Raw genomic sequence first — 21,925 nt, 5'->3', positions numbered from 1 at the left:
TTTTGGGCATGCTCTGGCAAATGTATCTTACACTTGTACTGAAAAATCAAAAGGTTAAAGAAAATCTTAATGCTGGTGACATGTGCTTCAAATATAAAAAGGAGAGAAAAATAATAAAAAAACTGGAAAAGTATATTGCACATGCAAGAAAAATATAATAATAAAAGAGCTTTTAAAAAATTCAAAAATATAGCTTATAATCATTGACACTCTGTATCAGCTAAGAAAATATAAAATGCAAGGCTTTCTCACCAAAAATGAGATCCATTTCCTCTTAATATCTGGCCATGATCACTGTGAGTAGAAGGCAAATGACTTGAACAAGGTTAACAATTTTTTCATCTTTAAAAATACAGTAGTACAAATATGTAGATATCAAAATCCCCAAAATTCTCAATAGCCCAATTAATTACAATAGCAAACAAAAACACTTTAATATTTCACATAAGTTGCTGTATGACATTTTTAAAACCTATGAATTGATGGACATTTGTCACAATTTTTACAAACATAGCAATCTTTCAACCTTGGTAATAAGCATATATATTTTTTTTAAACAAAGTAAAACTCATCTAGGGTTAAGAACATAATCAAGAAATCTATATATCATTCTGGTGCAAGTAAAGTAGTGAGCTGAAGAGTATAAATAAAGGGGTGCTCCTTTTGGAGGCTTTTTAAGGGTACAAATGCCCTGAAATTAACTGCCCAACTTCCATTCACATGTGGGAAGGTTGGGGTTTATAAAATGTATTTCACTTAAGCTAATGGGCCTTACCTCATGATAGGGGCAGGCAAAAATAACCAGATTGTTAAAAAAAAATTCCAAAAATCATATTTAAAAAACCCTTAAAATCAAATCATTTGAGGTATTTAGCACATTAAAATTCCAAAGGTTGTTAATACAATTATAACCAGTTCTGAAGTCCATCTATCCTCAGCAAAATAGAAAAAAGCTGTTTTTTCATATATGGGCTTATTCAACATAGTTATAGGGGAAAAACAACAGAATTTCAAAACTCAGTACATTCAAAATAAATTCAATCAACCTTCAGTTCAAGCAGAATAATATTGAATCCAGTAATATATGAACTTAAAATCACAAAGTTAAACCTTAAACAAAAAATGCAATAGAATACAGAGATTTTTATAAACCATTGGAGTCTGAAATGCCTTAGAATATAGCCTTTAGTCTCTTCAAAGTTCCTTGGGTTCTTATCCATTTAAATGTCTATTGTCCGAAGGCAGAGTAGTAAGGGCTAGGCAATGGGTTTCAAGGGACCCGTCCAGGGCCCCATAGCTGGGAAGTATCTGAGGCCAGATTTTAACCCAGGACCATGCTCTCAGTGCCCTGAGCCACCCATTTGCAAATTCAAAGTTGAATCTTTGGGCTGAATGTTTCTTCTGGCACGCAAGTGAAATCAATGAAATTACCAGAACAGTCAAAAATCCTGTTAAACAGCCCATTGCTTTTTAAGTTTTGTTTGAAAAAATCTGTTTCTTCTCCTCTCCCTTTTCTCTCTCCCCTGCTCTGATCCCCCTGTGGTCAATACCCCCATCCACATGGAGGCTGGGTAATTTTCCCTTAGGCTAAGCCTCTAGGGAGACGGGGAGACTGAGGCAGAAAAGAAAGGTAGAAATTAGTTTCTCTGCAAGGAGTATTATATTTTTTTAGAGGTTTATTGAAGATTAAGGATTAAAGAAAATACATGATAAGAGACACGTGTCCAGGCCATAGAGTGGCCTAGACACAACCTCACCTACATTATGAAAAAAGCCAGGCCTGCCCCAAAACGGAAGTCCAAGAGTCAAGAGACACCCTCAAAAGCCTTTGAATCAGCTTAAATACCTTCTCGATCTCGGCCCAGGTGAGATTACAAGGCATTCTGGGGAAGTGGAGCAAAGGCTCGTGGGAATTGTAGTCCTGTATTCGAGTCTATTTTTTACACTCCTTAAGTCCTAAAATTTTATTTGAACAATTTTTCACCAGAATATTCCCAAAATATGTTACAGATAATATCGTATTTTAACTTTTTCTTTATGACTTAAGGTTTTCTTTGTGAACATAAATAGCAGAATGTAGGGAAAAGAAGAGAGGATCTGTTAGAGAATTTTAGTTGAATCCTAGCTCTGCTGTTGAGATTTCATCTATGACCTTGAGCAAGTCCCAATTTTTCTGGGTTTCCTTCATTGTAAAATGAATTGGATTATATGCTCTCCAGCGCCCATTCTAACCCTGGTGCTCATATATAATATTCCCTTCAAGGATTATTGGGTGTTGCATCTTTTTACCTGTCTGAATGATTTCAGTGCTTTTCTGTTTAGCAATTTTTTTTCTTTCCTTGATGTCATACTCTATATGTTTTTTTTTTAGCTGAATTTTCTGGTTAAACTGCAAATATATAATATATGTAATAACAGTATTTCTTTTTAATGTAAACCTATTCATTATCAAGCTCTGAGAAAAACGAGTGATTATCTAAAGGGGAGAGGGGTAAGTAAAGAGAAACTAATGCCAAAGGGAAAAAGAAGGATGAGAAAGGCAGATTTATATTAATACCCCTACCAGCATTAAAAAAGGACAGAGGGAGATATAAATACACATAAGGAAGGAATATGGCCAGAAGGCCAAAAAATGGAAATAAACAGAATACTTACTGAACTCAGAGAATCCTTATATAATGCTGTCCTACTATTTTTTCATCATGGGAAATGTTACTTGGCTAAAATTAACAAGGCTGATAATCCCTGAGCATAGATTTAGGAGCCAATCTATTCTTTTATATTGGTATTATATTGATTAACCCAAAGAGCAGAAAATGTATTTGATGATTATTAAAGATGCCAGAGATATTTATGCTTACTAATTTCTAAGTTCACAAGAAGTTTAATATTTTCAAAGTATTCGTAGCAGATTTCTTTTTTTGTCATTGTAGTAAAATTCATATTTTTCCATGATCTTAAAGTGTTTCCTCTCCCTTAGTTTTTTTTTGGGAGGAAGGTAGATTGGGTAAAGGGGAGGAGAGACATGGATTTTTGTTAATTGAAAAAATTTTAAGAAGTTAATCTAATAGATCTTTAAAATTTTTAAGTTTGGGAAATAGAGATTCAATTTAGCCTTGAAAATCAGAGTTGACTATCAATCTGGGTACTTCATAGCCCATGCTTCATTTGTAAAATGAAGAGATTGGACTCTAAATCTGTTATGTTATATATCACTAGCATCTCTCCTAGACTATAAACTTCTTGACTGTAGAGACTCATACTTTCTGTGACACACAGTGTCATACATAGTAGGTATTGGGTATTTGCTGATTGAATAGAAGTGAACTAAAGGAAGATTATGAAGGTAGTGTAATCAGTGAATATGTGGAGATACTCTATGAGTTCATGTGAAAAGACTGTTATTAATAGAGTTACTTAATAGGATGTTGTGGTTAGATGTTTAAAAATTGTCAGAGTTGTGACTATATCATACCCTCCTAGTAGTTCTGAAGGCCTGATCTAAGCAAATCCATTCACCTAGCTTTCACTATATGGTATATATACCATGGATATTAAGGTATATGTGCACTTTATTTTTTTTAAAGAATATTTGTGATATCCTTCAAAATTTCATATTTTGTATAGGTTGTAGTAGATTTTTCCTTGCAGTTAAAGACCTGTGAGCCAATTTGGAAAACCATTAGGACTCAGAACAGAGAGTAGAATTTCAGACTTTTTTTTTCTGATGTCAGGAAGCCTTTGGTTTATTGAAGTTAATACTTTGTTCTCATCAAAATGAGAATTTATCTCCTCTACTAGTGTATACTGTACCCTGTCTGTGGTTTCTCAAACTGAGTAATTTTTGTTCATGCCTTTTTATAAATCTTCCATTAAGGATTTGTTTAATGTACTACAGACTTATGTCTTGATATATTAATATTTTGTGGCAACTCCTATGTCCATTGGGCCAAAATGTTTACTACAGGATCAATTCCATCTCCTTTTCTAGTCATTTTTGTCCTCGATGTATTTTATATGTAAGTAGTCACTGGTAATATGCTATAGTTTTGCACCCATGATCTGTTGTTTACATTTTTAAGTAATTTACAGTTTTGTTTTTTAGGGTGTGATTTACCTTTATTTGTAGCCTTTAAACATTACTGAAACAGCAGGAAGATTTTAAGGCTGGATTTTGGGAAGGAAATGGCTCAGATTTCTTTTAAAAATGAATTTTTTGAGTATTTTAATTTTTAGTTGGAAAGACATGGTATATTAGAACATTTTGTCTAAGAGTCAGAATTCCTGGTTATGTTACATAATTTTTATGGACCACAGTTTTCCCATCTCCAACATAAGAATCATAATAACTACCTCAAGGGTTGTTGTAAAGATCATGCTGGGCAAAGTATGTGAAAACACTTTGAACATTGTACGTCTTGGAGATACTTTGCAGCATTAACTTTACTTGTTAATATAAGCATAGCTTTCTGATTTTTGAATTTTTATTGTTTTAATGATAGTTTAACTGATGAAGAGTCTCGGAAAAATTGGGAAGAATATGGAAATCCAGATGGGCCACAAGGTAATGATCTTAAAATTTCCAGTGTTGTAGGGGTGGATATTACAAAATTATAATTAGATTAGGAAGCCTATTTTTACTATTTTAGAAGGTAAGATACTAAGTATGAATATTTCAGAAGTTTGAGTGAAACATGTTCTGTGTAAAGTGTCATTTAAGTACCTTTTCCCCCCTTTTCCAAGAAACTAGCTTGAAGTGTTAGGCCTACATAATTTCTAGGGAAAAAAATACAATCAATAAATAAATATAACCAGTAAAATTGTTAAAGCACTTCAACCTAGCTTATAAAAGATGCTTGAAAATTCTATTTTTTTTATTGTTTTCTTTAAATAATTGCAAAAAATTAGGCCCCAAAGTAGGGGAAAAAATTCTTTTTGGAGTTATTCGGCAAGAAGTTATTTGAGTACTAAGTTCTCCATTAAAAATTGGAAATTATTGCCTTGTAAATTTGAGAATTATGAATTTAGTATAATCTGGTACTTTTATTTTTTTTTATCTTATGTAAAGCATTATATAATAAGTTAAAATTTCTTTTAGAAACTTGGATGTTTTTGTCCTTTTAGCCACAAGTTTTGGAATTGCTTTGCCAGCTTGGATTGTGGATCAGAAGAACTCAATTTTGGTAAGTTTTCTTAGTTTCAAAGCTATAGAAGTAGGATGGGATATATATGTATATGAGTATATATGAATATATATATATATATATCTATATTTAGACATTACTCTATTCTTGTTATGTGTTGCGTGTAACACTTAAGATAATGAGGGAGGGAGCTGGTCCATTTTGCTGTTGGGGAGGGAGAGTGACCTATGGTAGCAGAAATTCTAAAAGTAATCACAAAATAGGTGGCAGTTCTTTCTTTTGAAAAGTTTAAGAATGACTTCTAACCCATTGATTGGTGACCTTTCTTATATGTTTGTTCCCACTTTGTGGAATTTAAGTTATCTGAATTAAGTGTGGCACTTTTAGGGAAGAAATAGTGTTATAATTGTAATGTTTGTTACAACTTCAAAAAAAAAGACTTGGGATTCACTTATTTGTTGAACAGATACAGGAGATGAAAGGCAGAATATTTAAATGGATAGCAGTGGATTTGGAAATAGAGCACATGGTTTTGAATCCCATCTGTGCCAATTAACGATCTTTGTGCAGCCTTCTGCAAATCATTTGACCTTTTCATCTTCATTTTCTTCATCTGTAAAATAAGGGGTTTGGATTAGATTATCCAAAAGATCCAAATTCTAATCTTATGTTATGACCTACTTGCCATTTTTACTTATTGGTCTGCTTTGATTCATGTAAAGTATTTAAAAAATATTTTTATTTTAAAATGTCTGCAATGATTAATTATTATTTTATTTTATGGTAAAATGACTGATTTATGAGAATCATTGTGACTGGCCACTGCAATCTTATCAATTTTCCATAGGGATGTTATGCTTTGGCATGAGTTGTGATAGTGCTTGCCAGGTCCCATCTTGAGAATTATTAAAAGTAAAGGGAAGCAGTAGGTCAGGAATCTAGATTGACACAAGACATAGTTGTAAAAGTCAGAGCCTTGATAATAGGTTAGGAATCTAGGTAGATAAAACAAGGCATAGAAAGACCAAACCCAGGAATCCAGGATCTAGCTTGTGGGAGTCCAACCATCAGGATACCAGGCATGTTTGATATTGAGATATTATAGCTTATATAAGGGATTTGTCTATACTTGTAAATAAGTTAGCAGGTAATGGTAGATCCTGACAACATCTCTTATTGTAAAATATCTCTCTTTCCTAATCTTGTCTACAGAACGTCTCATAACAATTCTTGTATTCCTCATGATGTAGGTAACTCTTTTTTTCCCTTTTTCCCATCTCAGGTTTTGCTTGTATATGGGTTGGCATTTATGGTTATCCTTCCAGTTGTAGTGGTAAGAATTTTAAATGGGAATTTATTATGTTTTTTAGAATTAGACCTAGGATGGAATAATTGTAAATAAAAAAAAAATTTGAGCCTAAAAGTTGGAAACCTTAAAAATAGTTTTGTATGATATTTTATCTAATCACTTGATTAATATTGAATTAACATATTGAACATATTATTGCTCTATTTGGCCTAGAATTTTATTTAGGTCACTGTTATCTTAAGTTCTTTTCTTAAAACAAATTCTAGCTGAAACTTAAACATTTATGATATATGCTAATGTCTTGATTAAATACAGAAGGGATTTAGGTTTAACTGTCTAATATAAGCATCAACTTTTGCTGATGATTTGGAATAAACTGGTATTTATACCAAATTTCAATTTTTTATGTCTTAGGGCTCTTGGTGGTATAGATCAATACGCTATAGTGGAGACCAGATCTTAATTCGCACAACTCAAATCTATACATACTTTGTGTATAAAACCCGAAACATGGATATGAAACGTAAGTAAAGTAAATGTGATGTTCTAGTATTAGTTTTATACTTTTAGTTGCATCCTTCTCTGTACTTAAACTGTAAATCCTAGAGAATTTTATATTTAGTTAATGAAATTTTATATTTATTAACTGTTAGAAAAATGCCTGTACTGGAGAGATTCTAATTTCTTACATCAACTTTTAAATATTTTATTTCATTACTAAAACTACAAAAGGATACTAACATACTTCACATTTCTCATTGTTTGTATTTGCATTATTTATTTATATGGTTATTTTTCACCTGAAATTTTATGCTAAAACTAGATATACAATTTTATACTAATAAATAGAAGCAAATCTTTGGTATTTAGCATGTTGGAAGAAAGCTGCTAAGCTGTATTTGGGCTTAAGAAGATAACTTGACCCTGTTTCCTTTTGCTCATGGATTCTTTAATAAAGCTACATTTTTGTGCTACAAAACTACTTTTTTAATATTTTATTTTTCTCCTATTAAATGTAAAACCAATTTTTAACATTATTAAACAAATTATTTTTGAACTCTGAAACTACCTTTTATTAAAATAAATTTTATCCGTAACTTTTGTAGCATCCTAGAACCATTGAGTTTTAGAGTTTGAAAAAGCCCTCAGAGGTTTTTTAGTCTAACTCTTACACTGAAGCATGAATTCCCTCTATAATCTTTCACTAATTTGGTGCCCCACCCACCCATTCCCCAGTGATAAGGAACTCATTCTGTCCTAAGGCACTATATCTCCTGTTATATTTCTGGACAACTCTAAGAAGTTTATATCTTTCCTATGTTTTGCCCTCATTTTTATGTGTTTCTTTTTTCAGAATGAGGAACTTGTTCCTTAAGAGAACCATAAAAATATTTCAGATTCGCAACATTTACATATATATTCTATTTTGTTTATGTGTATCTTTACACAAAAAATGCTGAAACAGATTTTTGGACCCGTCTTGTACTTAACAATAGTTAGGTTCTTGGTTCTTACATCATTTTCCTTGAATCTCAGCACATATGACTGAGATATAAACAGATCTCAAATTCACGAGGAATGAATGATTATATTTCTCTATTCTTAAATCATATAATATCTTGGATAGTGTTAAGTATGAATACAGGTTTTTTACTTTTTTTAAAGTATTGCATGTTTATGATATAATATGATTTAACATTTCTGGTTGTTCTAAGAGCCTGACATTTTATTGTTGTGTTAAACATTTCAGTAGCATATGTTTTAGTAACTTCAAAATTGATGATACTTTAGTGCTACAAAAAAGGAACTTCCTCTTCAACCAGACAATGTGTGATGAATCCATGGTACCATATTGGAGAAGTTGATATGGGTTAAAATTTTGGATAGGTGTGGCTTTTGCCTCCAGGAATCTTTTTATTTTGCAATAGGTAAAGAGATGACTGCATCTCAGTTTTAGTTTAGGGACCCCTGGGCACAACTTTTTTGAATACGATTTCTTTAATTTGAACAGATCCTATTCCTTTTGGAGTATGAAGTTCAATAATGTATGTTTTTGCCAATTTGTAGCAATATGTTAGTTTTCACAGTGAGGCACGTTTGTCCCTCATAATAATACCCTAGCAATTGTCTTAAAAAAGATAAAATAGGGGAATGTTTTTGTACCCCAATAGGGAGTTTGGGTTTTTGGTATGGAGAGAGGGATAGGAGAACTCCCTTTTCCACAAAGTGGGGGACAAGGGAGACAGCAGCTGTAATGGGTTGGCTTAGAGAGAGGAGAGGGGGTTTGAAGATTTCCCCCCTTCTGCCTTCCCTCCTTAGCTAAAGCTGCTCTCCCCAATACACTTTTGTCCCTCGTGTCCTCACTCCACTACTCAAGACCCAAAGGTCTCCCCTTGATTCCATTCACTCACACTCAGCTTGGGGAACAGATAACTTTTAATGTTAATCCAATCAGATAATACAAAAGGAAAAACAGGCAGGGAAGAATGGGAAAAGGAAAGTGGGAAAAGGGGGTTCCTATCTCTATCTAAACCCTTTTCCTCCCTCCTTGAGTTTGGGGGAAAACTCCGGCCTTGGCAGCCTGAGCCCCCTGAGAGAAAGTCAGGTTGACTCACCCCTAGGCCACAGGAGCTGAGGTAAAGTCTGCTCAGGTTTCTCTTCAGAAAGTCCCTTCAATTGGGAAGTGTTGGGGGGAAGGATTTCCAGTCACCAGCAGGAAAAGTGGGTAACCCTTGGGAGAAAGTCTTTTTCCATCTTGTCTCTTTGATGTCTCCAGCCAGAGAGACCCTCACTCACTGCTCTCCCAGCCAGAGTCTTCTCTCCTCAGGAGTCAATTTCATATACTCTTCAGTTTGGCACTTTTTCTCTAGTGCCAGCCTCCATCACAGAATACATAGTAAAGAATTCAAGTTTGTTTCTGCCATTGTTGAAGTTTCAGTGATCATATTGTCATATATGATACAAAGTGGTATTTATTGCTTTAGTGTTAAGTTGTATAGGGAAATTTAGTAGATATGTAAATTTTTTTTTTCTAATTTTTATTATTTTGCCAGGTCTCATAATGGTTTTAGCTGGGGCCTCTGAATTTGATCCTCAGTATAATAAAGATGCCACAAGCAGACCAGCTGATAATATTCAGATACCACAGGTTAGTACATTTCCAAAAGTACTTTGACCGATGTTTAGATAGCAAGACCAGTGCTGCTCCATGTATATGTGTATGAATTTATGTGTGTGTGTGTATATATCTATATATATGTGTGTGTTAAGTATTTATCTCATTTACCTAGCTAATCAGAGAAATTGGCAGTATTAATTTAAAGAAGAATGAGCCTCCACTTACTTGCCCGTACAGCTTGAAGGCCAGAGTTCTTTTACTATCTCATCTTGCTAGGATGAAAATTCCTGAAACACTTGAAGAAGGTAATTATGATTCTAACATCTAAAAGGCTTTGATGGAACCAAAGCATCAGATTTAATTAGACCTCATGCTATAGTGTTTATATAGTTATTCAGTTTTGCTCAATCAAATAATTGCTCAAGGACCCTTTAAAAAAGAAATCTATATGCTGTGTAATTACTTTACAACTAACCTAATATGTCAGATATGTGTTAAAATTTTGTGTTTTGTTCCAAGGTGACAATTCTCATTTGGGGAAGGTTACTTTCAAGTTACGTGTAGCTTTTCTTAAAAGAAAAAATAAAAATTCTTCCTCTTAAGAGCTTTAAGATAATAGTGGCTCTAGGAGGCAGCTGGGTAGCTCAGTGGATTGAGAGCCAGACTTTGAGATGGGCGGTCCTAGGTTCAAATTTGACCTCAGATACTTCCCAGCTGTGTGACCCTGGGCAAGTCACTTGACCCACTGTTGCCTAGCCCTTACCACTCTTCTGCCTTGGAGCCAATACACAGAATTGATTCCAAGATGGAAAGTAAGGGTTTATTAAAAATAATAATAATAATAATAAATTAAGAAAAAAAAGATAATAGTGACTCAACCCCCACCACACCCCCACCCCCATATTTTATGGATTGAAGGTAGTGGTTGGGGTAGGGGAAGGGATGATGTGTATGATTCCATGAATTTTATTATGCTCTAGTCATAAAAATTAGAAAGTTTTTCTGAGATCTTTGATGACTTTATCAATACTTTTTATAGTTTTAGACCTATGGTCAGTACTGAAGCTTCTCTGCTTAGTTTCTATTGAAACCTTCAAAGGTCCAGAACACTGTTTAAAAATAAAGCCATGGATTGAAGCGTTTTTAGAAGCATCAGTAGTGATTCTGGGAATGTTATTTTAAGACCTTTTTAAATTGAAATTTTACCAAAAAAGTATTTATAAATTTTTTTTTTATCCACTGAAGAAATCTGAACAGATGTTTCTGAAAAGTAGGCAGTTAAATACTGATTAATTGAATGACACAGCAATTCTTATTACTGACATAAGTCAAGAATAAGTTCTAATTTTTGTGTTGGCTGCTGAGATCTTTATAAAATTTGTATCTTTTCATCAATTTTAAATATTGACTTGCGCACATCTTTTTTTTCTTAATCTGTTTTGAATAGATTAAAAACATGATGGATTCAGGGATCATATTTTCTATATTTAGTACAGTCAGGATCAATAGTGAAATAGTGCTCTGAATATTACTCTTTTAAAAAAATGTACTTCTTTGTTTGACTTAGTTAATTTGTTATTTATTCTTAGTTTTGTGCCCATCAGTAATTATAGTTAACACTTTGGAAATAAAGCAAAATTAAGTCTGCTGCAGGAAAAAAGTAGAGAAGTAAATTCCTAAGCTTAAGGTTTATGTTAAAAATCCTTTCTAATTAGGGTTGTCTAATTTCAATATGAAGTTTAGGACTTTTTAAGGTAACCTTATAAAACTATAATCAAAGCACATATTTAAGTTTTTCTTGCATGTGGAAGAAGGTTTATATAATTTTGTTGATACAGTTGATCTAGTCATAAAATCCAGAATGATTTCCCTGAGATCTTTGATTATTTTATAGATCAACAATTTGTCCTGAAAAAATGCCCTGCCTTACTTCAAGAAATGGTTAATGTAATCTGTCAACTAATAATAATGGCTCGGAGCCGTGAAGGTGAGGAAAAAACATAATTATCTTGTCCTCTTTCTTGCAACATGTAGATTACAATTCACAATATTTACAGATGTACTGATACTTAAGTGAATACTGACCATTAATGTTTGTAGTTTTGTTTTCCCCCCCTTTTTTTGTTTTATATAAGTACAATTACTTATAATAAAAATAAAAATGAATTAATTCACTATTAAAAGAACCTCACATATAATATAAATAGTTTTTAAAAATGAAAGAGAGGACATATAAGTATGAGGGTATGTTGTGTCATTTCTAAACCCAATTCTTTTAGCTATCTTTTTCAGGTCTTTCCACTTCTTTGTCCTTTGTCTCAGCCAATAAGTTAATAAATCCCAAAATTTGTTGTTTTTTAAAAAAGTTTCGTTGATGACTAAAGTGTATTTTCCATTACTAGTTCTGCTCCTTGTAACAAAGCAAAACCAATATTTGACAAAGGGAGTGTATTCTGTCGACACACTATTATATCCATAGATTCTAGCCTTTCTGATGAAAGGAGGGAGTTCCATAATACGTTCTCTGGGATCAAAATTGGTCCTTATAATTAATAAGCATTTGACTGCCTTTCAGCTTAATTTTTATGTTATGGTAATCTCTGTGTATATTTTCCTCATTCTTCACTCCACATTAGGTCTTTGGAGTCTTCCCATCTTTCTTGGAATTCCTTGTATGTGTTTCTTAGGGCACAAGAATAATTTCATCATGGTCATATAATATAGTTTGTTTAGCCATTGCAGAATTGATAGATGTTTACTCTGTTTCCAGTCAGTCAGCCAACAGGTATTTATTAAGAACTTATTATATGCCAGACTCTGTGTTTAGCACAGGTGATAACAAAGAAAGGCAAAAACAACAATTTATGGCATCTGTACCAGGAAAGACCTCCTAAATGAGGTGGAAATTGAGCTGAATCTTGAAGGAAGCAAGTAGAAGTGAGGAAGGACAGCATTTCAGGAATGTCCCCCCCCACCCCCCCAATAGAGGACAACACAAACAGTTAGGTATGAAGTGTCATGTGTAAGGACCATCATATAGCCCAGTGTAGCTGGATCATAGGGTACATGGAGAGAAATAAAGTATAAGAATACTAGATAAATAGGGAAAGGACCATGTCAGGAAGAACTTTAAATGCCACAGGAGGTATTAAAGAGCTACTAGAGTTATTGAGTAATAGGACAACATGGTCTCAGCACTGTGACTTGGGAAAATCACTTTGCAACCAAATGAAGAATGGATGGAGTGAATAGAGACTTAAGGCAGGGAAATGGGTTAGAGGGTTTTGGGCCTACACTTGGGTGGTGCCTATGTGAGTCAAAGGAAATGAATGTATAAAAGATGTAGGAGGTCTAAAGTGACAAGCTTTTGACAACATATTAAATACTTTGGGAGCATGAGAGTGTGTCTAGAATTACACTAAACTTGGGAGCCTAAGTGACTGAAAGGATACCCTATTTCAAAAGAAAATGGAAAGCTGAAGTAGAGACAGGGTGGGGAAGATTGTAGGGAAGAGATACAGAGATTTGTTTTGGACCTATTGAGATGTCTATAGGATATCTGGTCTTAGGTATCCACAAGATAGTTGGGAATGCAGGTGGGATTGGAATTCCAGAAAGTGATTAAAGCTAGATATATACATTCTGGGTATCATATACATAGAGATGGTACATGAACATTTTGGGGAATTTTTTTCCTAGTACTAGAGCCTTTGGATTTGGGAGGATTGTCAGAGCTGCTTTGGTTTTTGCTGCTACTAAACCACCGTCTTGGCTCTACTCCCTATTAAAGCCTTTGGAAAGAAAGCATTTTGTTTCAGTGTTACTACCAAGTTTGATTTCTGAAGATTTTAATTCTTTTCCCTGCCTCTTTTCTTTCCTTTTGAATCTTTTGGTGTTGGGTAATTCTCCATTATAAAAGTAACATTAGAGTCATACTTCATTGTTATTTTTTAACTTTTGGACTTACAAGGTGTGGAGTCCATTGGTAGTAATGCAATCACATCCTTTGAAGAAGATGTGAGGATTCAGTAGTAGGAAGGAAGGATTTAAAAAAAATAACAAAATTGTAGAACCACCATTAGTTTTATAAGAGAAGTTCATTTTCTTAGTGAAATTGACATTATGCCAGACGTTCCCACTTAGTGGAATATTTTTTTTTTAAAGATATTGACTTAAAAAAAGACATTGATTTAATTATTTATCTTATTCAGTTTTATTAGCTTCAAAATTGCCATAGGAGGAAGACTGAGAAGAAAGGCACACCTAAGTTTCAGATAAATTTTACCTTTAGCTACTCTTTAGATGAATTTATATCCTTCCATCAACATTAAAGAGTTGCTTACAAAACACAGGGAAAAAAACCTAATCTACTTACATTCTTCCCTATACTGTTAGCTTGTTCTTGCTGTTAACAAAGGGTACGTTATTTAGCTTATGACTGCCAGTAGAAGTGGTTATCAAACTAGTGGTTATGGCAAGAATGTTTTTTGAACCTTTGAAAAAAAGAATTTATTTTTCATAGTACTGTTCCTTTCTTGTTTATTTCTTGGAAAGGTAAACATTTTTTTTGTGTGTGGTTTGCTGGATTTAAAATAATGTTATTTCTTTTTTAGTGTATAAATATGTTGAATTAAATTCTCCCACTTACTTTTGTTGGTTATGTTAGTATATTGTAAAGCATGTGAAAAGTGCAGCCTTGTTTTTTTTAATTCTTTCTAAGAAAGGGAGTTTCGTGCTCCAACTTTGGGATCCCTGGAAAACTGTATGAAGCTTTCCCAGATGTCTGTTCAAGGGCTTCAGCAATTTAAATCTCCCCTTCTTCAGCTCCCTCATATTGAAGAGGACAATCTTAGAAGGGTTTCTAATCATAAAAAGGTATGTAGCTGACTGGGTTTTGGTTCTTTAAAATAAATGGAATTTAAATTTAAAGAGTTCTTTGAAATAAGTGTTTGTGTTAGTCCTGGTTTCATTGAATACCCCAAGATAATGATTCTTGTTTCTATATGAAGTAGAAAGAGACCCAGGTGTTGTTTTTGTAGTGGTTATAGATACTGTTGATATAATTGTATGGTGACCTTTTTAAAAAAATGAAATAAGCTAACTATATGGCAATACATAATAATCAAATTGATTGTGGCATTTTAATATTCAGTTAATTTTTTTCTCCCCAAAGTGTTAATGCTTTCAAACAATTTAGTTGTATTTGAGAAAAAGATAAAACAAAATGTTAAATTTGTTGTTTTTAAATTCTAAATATACAATACTTTGAAAAGCATAAAATATAAAATCTTTAACTTCATCTTTTTTCAGGTCATTGAAGTTCTAACCACAATGCTCATTTTCTTCTATTAATAGGCTTATTTAGCTTATTTTTCTTGTCTTTTTTTAAAGTTTAAAATCAAAACTATCCAGGATTTAGTGAGTTTAAAAGAATCTGATCGCCGCAACTTACTACACTTCCTAGAAGATGAAAAATATGAAGAAGTTATGGCTGTCCTTGGGAGTTTTCCATTTGTGACAATGGACATAAAATCACAGGGTAAGAAAGAGAGTTTTGTCACCGAACACTGCTGCCACTTTTGAAATACTAGTGCTCTTTTATTAGTTGGTTGCTTAAGAAATAAAAAAATAAAACCTTCCCTTCTCCACTATCACTTATAACCCAACAGTGATTGCTATATTAGGCTCACCAGGAAAATTTAGTTTATTTTAAAAAATAACAATGCACATAATTTTAAACTATATCTTATACCTCTCTCCCCCTATTTCAAAGTCCAGTAACACTAGCCTCCTTGCTGTTTTTAAACAAAATTCTCTATCTCCTGACTCTGTACACTTTCACTGACTATCCCTTTGTGTCAGGAATATTCTGTCTCCTTATTTCTCCTTCTGGCTTTCTTCAAATCCAAACAAATACATTTTTACAGAACGTCTTTCTAGGTTCCCCTTAATTCTAGTGACTTCCTTTTGTTGGTTATTTCCATTTTATCCTGCATGTAGCTTGTTTGTTTGTTGTTTCCTCCATTGGATGTGAGCTCCTTGATAACTGGGACTCTCTGCCTTGAATTGCTTAGTACTGGCCTGGTTACAGAAGCACTTTACTAATTTTTATTGACTGACTATGATTATATGTATAAGACTTTGACTTGGGAGAGCAGTTTGTTTTACTGAGCATTTGCAAAAAACAAACAAACTAAAAAACCCAAACAAACTGTTTTCTCCCCCCCAAAGCAGAGATGATACAAGTGCTACTCTCAGACACAATGAAAGTATTCAGTCTAGAATGTTAGATAACATACAACTAAATGGATTAATTTGTATGAATTGATTTGAAGCAGGTAGACTTGTAATGCCATGTGGTCAGGGAAAATTCAAGTGATGATCAGAACTTGGTAAAGTCTAGGGAACATCTTTGAAGGCTTCAACCAGGCGTGACCTGTGGCCTTTGTTATTAAGCCATTCAGCTTATTTGGACCTTTGCCTCATCTTTCTCTTGTGTTTTAACCTGTACATTTACCTCTTCCTCCATGTGGCTCTCATGGGAGAGTGGGAATAGTCAATATGGCATTAAGATCCTTTTCTTAACTTTCCAAAAAATGACATAGATTTATGTAGTAACAAAGGATTTTTCATTTTCAAAGTTTGGAAATACTGTCTTTGTGAGATAAAAGAAAGATATTTTTCATTTGATAAACTAAGACAGCAACATTTTACATTGTTTTATTATGTTTTTGTGTTTTAATCTAATTATATTTGATCCTTAGTCTCAATTTTGAGAAAAATGAAATATTTTCTTCAGTTTCTACCATTGTCAATAGGTTGGAAGCAAATTTCTCTCTCCATTGTGTTGCTTTTTTTAATGACATCTCGGTGACTTGGAGGTCAAATACCACTGAGTAAATTCAGCCCTCAGAGAAAGGAAGTTAAAGAACCAAAAAAACCAAAGAGACAGGAAACTGATTTCAGTGACACTGCTCAGCTGCTGCTGCTGCCCCTGACCCCCTCCCCCTAAGAAATTGTGATTGGTTCCTGAGATGTGATGTGTGAGAGTGGGTGGAGAAAAGAGCTTATAAGGTCAGACCAAGAGCTAGTCTTGGTCTTTTTTGGCATGAGTGTGGAGAACAGAATGAACCCTTGTTGGAGTTTTAGCTAAAGGCCCAAATGGTGTCTTCAGATTAGAAAGCTAAGTATTTCTACCTCTCTCCTACCTTTCCCTCTCTTTACTAGTACTACTTTGATTTAATAAAGTTATTAAGCTGCTATCATCCTCATAATTTTAGATATTACAAATATTAACAGCTATGTAGAAGATAACATTTTAGAGCTAGAGGGGTCAGATTTTATTTTTTAACCATAATATCAGCATATCTCACTTTCATGTATTCTAAATTCCAGTCAAACTGAACTACTTAATTTTATGCTTTTGATGCCATTCCCTAGCTTTAGCCCTTTTTATTCTCTTCTTCCTTACCTCCATTTGAATTCCTCCTGAGCCTTCAATGCAAACTCAAATTCCCCCAACTCAGGAAGGTTTTCTTGATCTCTTAATTCATACACATATTCATCTAACCCAGGGAAAAAAGGACTAAGCAATTTGAATTGGGACATGTGCCCTGGTTAAGATTGCTTAGCTATTAAGTGTGATGGATGTTGATAATACAATTAGGTAGATTTATAGTTATTTGAATGATGGAATCTTAATAATATTAAATAAATCAATGGAATGAATTCCACTTAAAAGGTTAGAGAGTATTGGAGAGGAATTAAAACCTAAAATGTCAGTGTTTTGTAACAGTGGAGTCACTGAAAGGTTTTTAAAAAGGGAGCTGAAATGTGATGTTAATAATGTTTAAGGGAAGTTAATCTAGCAGTAAAGTGTAGGACTTATTAAAGAGGTGAAAGGTTAGTGAGGTAGAGGCAGTGGATAAATCATTGTATGCTTTAGTAACTCATTGGAGGAGATAGTGGGAGAGGAAGAGGTGAAACCAAGAATGGCTTCCAATTTTCAAGTGAAGGTTATTGAGACACAAAACTAGAGAAATTAAGAGGTAGAGCTGATTTTGGGAAATGCAGTTGAATTTGATGGGAAGGCAGAATATCTAGCTACACAGGTCCTCCCAAACCTGATTTTTTTTTTTTAAACCCTTACCTTACATCTTGGAATCAATACTTTGTATTGGTTCCAAGGCAGAAGAGTGGTAAGGGCTAGGCAATGGGGTTTAAGTGACTTGCCCGGGGTGACACAGCTGGGAGGTATCTGAGTCCAGATTTGAACCTAGGACCTCCTGTCCCTAGGCCTGACTCTCAATCCACTGAGCTACCCAGCTCCCCCTCCCCAACCTGATTTTGAATGGCCTATGAACTTAGAATAATTTTTATATTTTTAAATATAATAAGATTTTATTTAGAAATGTAAAAACTATCAATAGCTTTGGAGTTTGCTCCCAAAAAAAGGGTAGAAAATCATTAATGATTAAAGTTCAGTAGAGAAATCAAGGTGAGCATTGTAGTATTATAGGTGATAATTTAAGCAAGGAGAGTAGGTAAGATCTCTGAATAGAGGGAGTGTAGAGAGTAAACAGAGTTGAGGACTTGGGCCATAGCTCATGCCCATATTTTTGGAGGAGAATAAATAGGAGAACAACCAGGGCACTACTATAATATTACAGAAGACAAAGTAGGTTAGTTATAATTCTACCCTATCAGTTTAACTCCTTAGAAATATAGTAATGCCAGATTAATAAAATATTTAGTAGAATTTTCAGATTATTACAAAATTACAATTTCATATTAACTAATGTTTAAAAATACAATTTATTTCATGATCACCAAAGTATGAAATTCATAGGGGGCTTTTTTTGCTCTAAGCTGGTTTTGATGAAATTTCACTGTTCATTTTTTAACCCATTTATTCCTTTTGTCTTACAGTATTAGATGATGAAGATAGCAATAATATCACAGTAGGATCTCTTGTCACAGTATTGGTCAAATTGACAAGGCAGACAATGGCAGTGAGTAATTCTTTGTTGATTTGCTTAAAGAATCTAAAAATGTGGATGGGGTTGACTCCCATATTTTCTTTTTTTTTTTTTGGTTGAACTTATTTAGTGGTACTTTTACCTTAACGTCTCTGGGATTTCATTGGTATGAATACTTCTTTCATAGGTGCAAATTGTAGTCCTCCCCCAAGAATTTTATAACTTGCTATGGCCAGATGTTATCTGGTGACTAGCCTGATGTCAGAATTAAGGCTGGGCCCTTATTCCAGATCTTTCTACTTTGTTAGGATCTACCACCATTTGTGTTCATTTGGTGTGTAGTCTTTTAAGAACCCAAGTTTACCTTTAACTCCATAGATTTTTAAATAAGGAATTTTCAGTAGTCAAAACTGTTTTCTTTAAGAATGATATACCTATTTTCATCCATTTTTGAGATGAGGTCCCCCCATTTTACCCAGGCTTGAAGTGCAGCATTTACTCACAGGCCCAAACCTAATAGTGGTTGATAGAAGAGCTTTTGCCATGATCCATTTTCAACCTGATTTGGTTCACTCTTCCCAAGGAAGCTATTGAAGAAATCACCATATAGCAAAAAACTAAGTTATTCCAAAAAATATTTTGGTGCAAACATCTTTGAAAATTAAATAAAATATTCTCTTGTGTCTTGTATTTGAATGCCAGATTTTCTTATCAGCTCTGGTCTCTTCATAAGAAATACTTGAATCTTGAATCTCCTTTATTCCTTTACACATGCGCACGCGCGCGCGCGCGCACACACACACACACACACACACACACACACACACACACACACACACAAGATTATATTAAATTTTTGCTGGGCAGATTATTTTTGGTTATAATCCTAGCTCTTTTGCCTTCACATTACAAGCCCTCCACTACATTATAGTGGTAGCTGCTAAATCCTGTGTAATCCCGACTATGGCTCCTTAGTATTGGAATTAATTCATTTTGGCTGCTTACAGTATTTTCTTTTTGACCTGAGAGCTTAGAATTTGACTATTCCTAGGAATTTTTATTTTGAAATTTCTTTCAGGAAGTGATTGATGGATTCTTTCAGTTTCTACTTTGCACTCTGGTTCTAAGATATCTGGGCAAAATTTCCTTTGTAATTTCTTGAAATAGAATGGCTAGGTTCTTTTTCTTTTTCTTTTTTTTTTGATCATTGCTTTCAGGCAATTCAATAATTCTTAAATGATCTCTTCTTGATCTGTTTTTCACTTGGCTCTTCTGATGAGATATTTTATAATATCTTCAATTTCAAACTTTTTACTTTGTTCTTTGTTTCTTGATTTCTCATGGAGTCATTAGTTTCCTCTTACTTGATCCTAATTTTTATAAGGAATTCTTCAGTGATGTTTTGTTCTTCATTTTACCAGTTGGCTAATTCTAATTTTTTATACTCTTTACTGAGCTGTCAACTAATTTTTAAAACATTTTTTGCTCCTTTTTAATTGGATTCTTCCTGAATACTTATTGGACTTGTGTCCAATCTTTAATTATTTTTTTGAGGCTTTGCCAGTTGATGTTTCTAAGTCATTATCTTCTGTGTTTCTTGAGCTTCCCTGTCACCATAATAGATTTTTTTGATTTAGTTCTTTTTTTGTTGTTTACTCATCCTTGTAACCTTTTTTGAATTTCATATTGTATTAGGCTGTGCTCAACTCTATGGGTTGGTGGAGGGTATCTAGCCTGGGCTTTTGGTAGAAGAGAGCCTCTAAGTTTTTGATACTTTGCAAGTGATATAATCTAGAAAGATACCTGTTCACTGCCCTTCTTGTTTTGGATATGCAAATTCCTGACCTGCTTTGGGTCTCTTGGCCTGTGTATTTTTGAGTTTCTGTAAATAGATGCTGGATTCAGTCATTAGCTAGCCAACTGAGAAATTCTACAATTTCAGAATGGCTATCTCTCCTTTGGTTTTGATTTCCTGACCTAACCTAAAGGTTAGAACTGAGGTCCCCTAATACTCTTGGGCTCAGAGTTGCATAACTATAGTTCTGAAACTCATTCTTTATTTCATATACAAGTAGGTCCCCTGTTCCCTAGTGACTATAGCTATTTCCCTCTGTCCTGAAACTGTGACATGGAACTGAGTAATGGACTATATAGCTTTCAGATGGCATTTATTCCTGTGCTAGTACTAGAATGGGGGTCCCTTAAGATATCTTTTTGCCTAGGTATTTCCATCCTTGGGCATTCACTTATGCTGCTGCTGCCACCACCATAGCTTGCTGTTGTTTCCATCTCTTGTAGCACTACTGTGCTATGCTCCCTGCCAGCCACACCCCACTCCAGTGTCAGCATGTTTCTCTTTTCTTAAACTGCCCTGGAAAAAGAATTCATTATGACTTTCTTAGTTTTCTTGATTAGGATTTAGTTTGACACATTTTCTAGGTTGCTGTAGAGGGAATGTATTGGGAGAGCTAGACAAATATGCGGGCTCTCATTCTGCCATCGTGACTGCTATTACTAACTAATAGAGAAATGTGTGTTGGAGGAAGAGAGAAGTGTTATAATAGCCAGTAGTAGAGATAGGTAAGGAGAGGACTTAATGCTTCTTGAATGGTTATCTTTGTTCTGGGCATGAAAATGGCCTATCAGTTCCCTAGTACTTGACATTTCTGGTCTGGACAAACTTGTGGTGCTGTATGTACTCTGTGTTTTTCTTCAACTGAATACTGCTGTGGAAAATTGAGGTCTATATTATTAGGCTATTAATTTACCTGCCATAATAAATCAGTTATATAAAAGAAAATAGCTTTATGTCCATTTTAGGGGGGGAAGAAAAATGTTCCTAATCGTTTTGTTTCCAGTTGCAAGGGAACCCTTGATATTTTGGCACATAGTAGAAATTTAATATATGTTTTTATATTGATTAAATGATAAGTAGTACTATTTTACTTCTAGCTATTAGATAAATTAGTAAATTTGGTTATGCTATTTAATGATCCCTTGGCATATATTGTAATAAATTCCTTTAATGTTCAGATTGCTAGGTCTCAGGTCTTACATCAATATGTTAGGAATACTTATTTACCTTAACAGAAAATTATTAGGTTATCTGACATAACTACTGTCTCTTATTTGAACCTAAAAAGATTATTAAATATAAAAACACTTTGGATTCCTTAATGAAGGAGAAAAGCAAACAAATAAAGGCTAGAGTTATCACAAAGAAAAAACTGCTAATTTCAATTACACAAAATTGAAAAGCTTTTATGTGAAACAAATAAATGCAACTCGATTCAAGGAAGCTTTTAATTAGGAAAAAATTTTGCATCAGATATCTTTGATACATAATTAATTAACACAAATTTGAGAGACAGTGAGT

At 33.8% G+C, this 21,925-nt stretch overlaps 1 protein-coding gene across 3 annotated transcripts in view; it reads left to right on the top strand.

The window, feature by feature from the left end:
- The window catches only part of SEC63 (SEC63 homolog, protein translocation regulator), an 84,253-nt gene that overhangs the window by 37,669 nt on the left and 24,659 nt on the right, over positions 1-21,925 (top strand). For all 3 annotated transcript variants that reach the window (XR_008916637.1, XM_001368312.5, XM_056818638.1), the window contains exons 5-14: positions 4,503-4,564; positions 5,125-5,183; positions 6,427-6,477; positions 6,868-6,976; positions 9,507-9,601; positions 9,744-9,876; positions 11,466-11,558; positions 14,292-14,446; positions 14,963-15,110; positions 18,500-18,582. Coding sequence is in view for 2 of the 3 variants with exons in the window: in XM_001368312.5 (XP_001368349.1) it covers positions 4,503-4,564; positions 5,125-5,183; positions 6,427-6,477; positions 6,868-6,976; positions 9,507-9,601; positions 9,744-9,876; positions 11,466-11,558; positions 14,292-14,446; positions 14,963-15,110; positions 18,500-18,582 (988 nt within the window). In the remaining variant the exon portion in view is untranslated. The remainder of the gene's footprint in view (positions 1-4,502; positions 4,565-5,124; positions 5,184-6,426; positions 6,478-6,867; positions 6,977-9,506; positions 9,602-9,743; positions 9,877-11,465; positions 11,559-14,291; positions 14,447-14,962; positions 15,111-18,499; positions 18,583-21,925) is intronic.

This window comes from Monodelphis domestica, chromosome 2 (assembly GCF_027887165.1).
Source record: "Monodelphis domestica isolate mMonDom1 chromosome 2, mMonDom1.pri, whole genome shotgun sequence".
In the NCBI taxonomy this organism is placed as follows: domain Eukaryota; kingdom Metazoa; phylum Chordata; class Mammalia; order Didelphimorphia; family Didelphidae; genus Monodelphis; species Monodelphis domestica.
Note: the sequence above shows the minus strand (reverse complement) of the source record. Positions and strands in the feature narration are given on the sequence as shown.